The sequence below is a fragment of the Nanorana parkeri genome, unplaced genomic scaffold (assembly GCF_000935625.1).
Source record: "Nanorana parkeri isolate BGI_ZX_2015 unplaced genomic scaffold, ASM93562v1 scaffold1116, whole genome shotgun sequence".
Classification (NCBI taxonomy): Eukaryota; Metazoa; Chordata; class Amphibia; order Anura; family Dicroglossidae; genus Nanorana; species Nanorana parkeri.
In genome coordinates, this window is record NW_017307384.1 from 83,817 (window position 1) to 91,088 (window position 7,272).

Genomic DNA, 7,272 nt, shown 5'->3' on the forward strand with positions numbered 1-7,272 from the left:
AAAAAAAAAAAAAAAAAAAGTTGTAAGTCCAGCTGAATAAAACATATGCAGGGCTCTGTAATGCAAACAACCCACAGACTTGTTTCTAGTTTGTAGCGCTACAACATAAAATTAGAGAATTATGAGGCGAGTGATTTTCACTCAGCCTCATAATCTGAGCCGACCTGTGACAATTAAACTGTCACAGGTTGGCTCAGTAGATCGTGAAGTGAGGGAACACATACCGTCGCTCGCTCACTTCTCGATCTATCCCTGCAGAGAGCCGTGACTGTCGCTCACAGCTCCCTGCAGAGATTCCCCCCCTCCCCTGTCCAGCGCTGACTGGCAAAACGGACAGTGGAGGGGGGTGGGCACCGCTGGCTCTGCCTCTGGATAGGCAGAGCCAGCTGTCAATCCCGCAGCTAAGTGGGTCCAGACAGTATTGTCGGGATCCGTCCCGGCTGCAGCATCTCAGTATACCGCGAGCTGTAGCTCGTGGTATACTGAGCTTTGGGTCACGGGAGGGCGCTAGTTTGTGTTCTCCCGTGACCCTTAGGAGAACTATGGGGAAAAGCCCTGACCCCATAGTTCTCCTTTAAATGTATTTCACTGGGATTTTATGTCACTGACTTACAAAATAGGTCATAATGTATAAGGGCCCTTTCAGCAGCACGCAAAAATGCTCGGCTGGTGTTTGCTGGGTGGTAACATTATTACACAAGGCACCACTAAACAAGACATTGTTAACCTTTTTTTAAAAAATTTATGTGGAGTGTACAAAGTGTACATTCCTTTCAGCTCCTTGCATATCAATGCAGTATGATGTGCTATCGTAGCCTTCAGTGCCATCCAGTGCGCGGTGGAAAAAATGCAGCATGTAAGCGTTTATCTGCACCGCACATCACACCAGTGAAAAATGCCAGTCACCACAACTGGTGTCAAAGAGCACTAAGTGGAAAATCTCTACATAGTTTTCCAAACTAATAACAAATAACTGCAAGCGTAATAAAAAAAAAAAAATCTCTGGTTGAAGCAACTGTCTTACAACACATCACTGTTAAATTGGAGTACACCTATAAGACCATCTTCATGCCTTCCTTCTGGGGCCCCCGTTGTATGTTATGCATTCATTTGTTTTGTTATAATTTACACTTTTACCAGGCCTGGGTATAACCCCTTCCATGACCAGCATGCTTTAGTTTTTGTAGCAAGCATTACCAAGAGCGATGGGCAATAGCAGTGAGGTGTGGAACCTGTGTCCCTCAATAGACTCCAATAAAGAGGATTTTACAGGGAGAACATAACTGCTTTTTTCTGTTTCATCCTTTTGAGGAACGCAGGATTCATAGACAAGTTGGACAAACAAAAACAGCAACACAGGTGAACAGATTGCCACTGTGTCCTTCAATAAATGAAAGAGAATCAACATAAAATATTGCTTACCTTTTACATGCTTTGTTGCAGCAGGCAAGATAGCCGATTCCAGGTTTTTCTTAGTACCTTCACAGTGATCTGTCCTTCCACTCATTAACATACAAAAGGCAAGCCAGGGTTGTAATCCTTTAACTCCTCACCTGACTACGCTGACCAATAAGAAGCACTTCTCAGTGCTTTTCACTGGTCAACATGGTCAGGTGACCATGCTGACAAATGAGTGCTCGCTGGAAAGAAGATGATCGGAGCAAGAGGCATCATTTAAAGGTAAGTCCATACACCAACGTAGGGAGAGGAGGGCAAAAAATGTGACTTTAATGATGTCCTATTTATATTCTCAACTTGTCTAAAATTGGGCAATTACTAGTGCTTTGTAGTACTCACCAGGAGAAAAAAGGTGCCCGATGCCATTGAAGGTTCTGGTTTTTGGACTCAGAATCACTAGGGTGGAAGTGATGTCACTACCGCTTACCGCAATAAGCGGCAGAGTGAAGTGATGTCACTTCTGGGTGTTGTGCATTCCAAAGTTTCTAATTTGCTCTTGCTCGGCCATGTGAATCCAGGACCCAGCTTCTGGGCACTCGGCCCAGCGGCAGCACAAAGTTGGGCTGGTAGGGACTGGCAACATGGAGATGCTATCTCCTCTACAAAAAGACTAGATGCCGCAAGACGTAGAACTTGCCTCATGTATGCTCAGCTTAGACAGTGGGAACACAGATCCTCCTTTTTATTAAGAAAATATGTGATAGTTACCATTTCATTTGCCTCCAAGTGGTTTTCTTCAAAGTCATGAAGAATCTTCTTTCTTTCCTCTAAGAACAAAAAACACATTTTATGTCAAGATTTCTATAAGCAAAAAGAGATACAAATAAATTGCAACTAAAAATAACTACTTTTACATGGTCGCGGGTTATTTTAGAAGCAAGCCTGTGTCCAGACAGGTTTGAAAAATAGCATGCAAACTGTACACCTTACAGGTGAAACTCGAATAATTAGAATATCGTGCAAAAGTAATTGCAGTACGTGCTGCAAAAGGGGCCCAAACCAAGTACTGAGTACATATGCATGCTTGTACTTTTCAGAGGTCCGATATTGTTCTATGTACAATCCTTGTTTTATTGATTGCATGTAATAATCTACTTTTTTGAGGTTGTGGATTTGGGGTTCTTGGGGTTTTCATGAGCTGTAAGCCACAATCATCACAATTATGACAAATCACGGCTTGAATTATCTTGCTTTGCATGTAATGAGTCTATCTCATATATTAGTTTCACCTTTTAAGTTGCATTAGTGAAATAAATGAACTTTGCACGATATTCTAATTATTCGAGTTTCACCTGTATATATAGGGGGAATACCTGACTGAGGGTGCTGTAGCATGCAAAAAATGTCTAAAACCCAGACTTGTAAAAGCACTGCAATCACATTGTGGGACCCGATTCTTGGACCCTCCTCCTGGAGAGCAGAGTGAAAATACAAGATGGCAATTCCCTGCCCAATTAGCTTTTCAAGTCTCCTTTGTGCAGCTACTTAAATTTTACAGCGTAATTAATTATGAACTTAGCGATTTGTATACACAGCTATGTAAAACGCATCATTTACATTCCATAGCCCGTCAGAGAGATCATGCAATACTTCCCTCCCGGCACGGATACAGACATAAGTGGAACAACTCGGTGAGGAATAGGGTTGGGGAAGAAGGTTGAAAACATGAATGCTAGAAGGTGCGTGGTTGAATTTAAAAATAAGATTTCTCTGCTGTCACAAAGTCCACTGAGGTGACAGCAAGCTCTCATTTTAAAGCTGAAGTCTAATCTGCTTATATTATGCCTTGCCTGGTTCCTCCTTTCTCATCCCATCAACACACTAACAAAAAGTGGAAGTAAAATAAGTGCCGTCGCTGGTGTCAGTGTGATTAAAAAAGGGAGAGCACAATGAACCTCGTCTTTGGTGGCAGAGGGAGGAATGTTTAACTCCAGCCCAGCCTTGGTGCCAAGTAGACAGGAGACTGGGCTTGGTGTGAACAGTTTGCTTGAGTTCGCCCAAGCCCCGTCAAAACTCTTGACAGCAACCCCCTCCTCCCAACACAATCAGTTGCTGGGAGGTGCATTCATTACAATGGGGTAGGGAACACTCCTGATGCAACTGCTACCACAGATTGTGTCAGGAGGAGGTGGTGGCAAGAGTATTGAGTGGGCTTGGGAGAACTCAGGGGAGTGATGTGTGTGGGCTTGGTGCAAACTGAGTTCGCCCAAGCCCACACAAAATTGTTAGTGATGCAACCCCCTCCTGGCCCAATCAGTTGTAGCTGGGGCATTCCCCAACACACAGCTACATGTAACAAAGGGAAGTGGAATGCCCCAGCCATAACTGAATCCGGTTTACACCAAGCCCACGCTTATCCCAAGTGTTAAGTGACACTAAACTCAGGAAATAAATCCTAAAAATGCATTCAAGGACCTTAACGGTTAACAAAAATGTATCATATTTGTGTATCACTCGGCTGTAGATCCTCAAATCATCTCTGAATTGGTGCTGACACCGTGCTTGCTTCTTAACGGTGGCTACTTTTGTTCCCCATGGTCCCTGTGTGTGTTATAAAGTAGTCACCGCTCCAAACTCACTCCCATGATGGACTACAATCTCATGTGTAGTTTACTAATTTGTATTGAGTATTGTAGTCCATCACAGGAGTGATCCTGGAGCAGTGGCTACTTTGCAACACACACAGGGACCATGGGGAACAAAAGTAGCCACCCTCCAGAAGGAAGGACAGTGTCAGCACCAATTCAGAGATGATTTGAGGATCTACAGCCGAGTGATACACAAATAAGATACATTTGTGGTTAATAGTTAAAGGAGAACTATGAGGTGAGTGCTTCTCACTCACCTCATAGTTCTAGCTGACCTGTGACAATGAGACTGTCACAGGTCGGCTCAGTAGATCGGGAGGTAAGCGAACACATACCAGCGTTCGCTCACCTCTCAATCCTGTCACGGCTCTCTGCCGTGACAGGGGAGGGGCTGGATTCCCCGCTCCCATCCGCCAGCGCCGACTGGCAGGACGGACGGGGGAGGGGGCGGGTACAGCTGGCTCTGCCTCTAGATAGGCAGAGCCAGTTATTACTCACGCAGCTGGGCGGATCTCGACATCGATGTCGAGATCCGCTCCGGCGTCTCAGTATACCGTGAGCTGTAGCTCGCGGTATACTGAGCCTAGGGTGACGGGAGGACGCTAGTTTGTGTCCTCCCGCTACCCTAAGGAGAACTATGGGGAAAAAACCCTGACCCCATAGTTCTCCTTTAAGGTACTGGAATACATTTCTAAGGTTTAATGAAGAACTCCATGATTTTTTTTAAATTAACCCTTGCAGTGGCGCTACCAGGGTTAAAAATGAAAAGAAAAAAAAAATTATACTTACCTGAAGCTCCAAGCCTACTTCTTCCTAGACCGGTCCTTCTAGTGTCTCTCACCCTCCTCTGCAGCCATCTAAGGTCCCATAAATCATCACATCTATACACAGTGAATAGACAGGAGGACACGGAGGAAGACTCCAATGCTGCAGCGTAGGAACAGACAGGCAGGAGGGAGGGTTGTCTCAGCTGGCTTGCTCAGAGCTTCGGGTGAATATAACTTTTTTTTCTCTCCCAAGAACCAAACGAGCACTCAACCTGTTTGTAGCCCCACTGCAAGGGTTAATACATATTTCCTGGAGTTCTTTAACTCCTGAGTTTAGGGTCACTTTAGGTGATGTTACTTACCTGACCACACACTCTCACAATGCCATGCCAGCATCATTTCCAATGAACCAATTCCGGCACTTGGAGCCCTGCTGGCACTGTTAGCTCAATACCCTGGAGGAGACAATGAGGAGAATTTATCAAAATCTGGAACAGCCAAAACCTGGAGCAGCTGTGCACGGCGACCAATCAGCTTCTCTGTTTATTTTCAAATCTTACCTGAACAAACTGAAGAGAGAAGCTGATTGGTTGCCATGGGCAACTGCTCCAGATTCTATCTGCTGCAGTTTTGATAAATTAGCCCAATGTGTGACAGGGTCTAAAATCCCAGATCTGTCCAATAGGATCCACAACACCTGCCAATTATACATAAAAGGGCTCTAAATGGGCTGTACAAAAGGTATAAACACAGGAACATAGCAGACAGAATTTGACAAATAACCTGAGCAATTCAAATTCAACATCCACACACGATACCAGAGGATGTCCTACAAATGTCTGCTCTGACATCTCAGCTGTAACCTCAGTCACTGCTCCCAAGTCATGTACAATCACCTCCATGACGATTCTTGAGCTTCTCGGGGATCTCCTGCAAATGGTCATAACGAACTCTAAAAACATCGTGAATGGCCTCAAAGTGCTCGGAAGACATTGAAACGAATATTTATAATCAGCCGCATCGGTTTGTTTTCGTTTTAGTTGGTTTTTTTCCCCTTACAGAGACCCAGTAATCTCACGTGACCATGACGATTTCATGCTCACGTGATATTGCTTGAGAGGCATCACATGACTGCTTACTAGCGCCCTTCCTGAAAAGATAAACTAGTAGATGTTAGGACGTAGTTCAGCTGGAGGGGCGGAGACTTCGAGGGCACGTGACCGATAATTTACACGGCAGAGCGGAGCGACTTAATCACCGCAATCTCAGGCAGGGACGCATGCGCAGTATGGCGCTTTAAACTGCGTATCGTTTTGACAAACTCCTGGTGTTCTGTCGAGAAAGCCGACCCAGTCGAATTTGCCGATCTGGCCATCTGCGCATGCGCACACACCTGGCTAAACGAGAAAACCGCCGTTTATTTACAAAGTAAATTGTTAATTTTGACTGTTCATAATATGAAATCAATGGCTGTAAATGATGGATGGCATTTTATGCACATTCACAATTCATATCATATATAATATACATAATGATGTAATTGGTTACGATGTTAATTGTGAATGTGCATAAAATACCATCCATCATTTACTGCCATAGATAGCCTATTATGAACGGTCACAATTAACAATTAGAAATCAATACTTTGTAAATAAATAAGTTTTCTCGTTCATCCCGGTGTGTGCGAAGATGGTCAGGTCAGCAAATTCGACTGGGTTGGCATTCTCGACAGAACACCAGACTTCGTTAGATATCTGGACCGCGTCCACGCAAGCGCAGAAGAGATGATTGGGTCCAGAAATTTCACAGGCCATTTGCCTGTATTGCGCATGTGTCGGGAAGCGTGTCCAGATAATTTAGGCTCCATTCACATATAGCGTTTGCGTGTCCTGCACGGTTTTCCATGCAGAAGACCGTGCAGGACGAAAATGCAAAAAAATGTAATCCGCACGGATGCAGCTCATTTGCGGCTATTAAATAGCTGCGAACGTGTGGAATCCGCCGGATTATTGCCCTTGTACTATTTTGTGGTCCACGCAGTACAAAACCATAGTACCAAAACACAATAGTCTGAACAATGCACATTAAAGTGCATTGTTTTCTCTGTTTAGAGCTGCTCTGCGCGTATTCGTACAGTCGAATACGCGCGGACAGCTGCTCCAGTGTGAATGGAGCCTAACAGGCAAGGCACCGCTTCCTGCCTGTTAGGCAATTGGCAGGACCCAAATCTGTGGGCCCAATCTTCGGGTCTGAGCATGCGTAAGCCAACGCCCCCGCCACGCATCCTCCCAGATCAGCGTCTCAGAGCTTGTGCGTGCAGCTGACGCCCCCTCCATGCCCCCAGAAGTGACACGTGGGTCCAGCTTTCTAACGGGTCCAGGATTCTACCAGAACACCTGGCTCATTAATCGGTGGAGGAGCAAACAGAAAAATAGGGTGTTTTTCTGCAAATGTTATCA

The 7,272-nt window shown here is 45.0% G+C and overlaps 1 protein-coding gene across 1 annotated transcript in view; it reads right to left on the reverse strand.

Annotated features, from left to right (window-relative positions):
- Positions 1-5,871, reverse strand: part of VTI1B (vesicle transport through interaction with t-SNAREs 1B) — a 12,235-nt gene extending 6,364 nt beyond the window's left edge. Inside the window, exons 1-2 of the mRNA XM_018567930.1 lie at positions 5,710-5,871; positions 2,167-2,225 (exon numbers count right to left, since the gene is read on the reverse strand). Coding sequence (XP_018423432.1) covers positions 2,167-2,225; positions 5,710-5,806 — 156 coding nt within the window. The 5' untranslated portion in view covers positions 5,807-5,871. The remainder of the gene's footprint in view (positions 1-2,166; positions 2,226-5,709) is intronic.
- Positions 5,872-7,272: the final 1,401 nt, after the last annotated feature.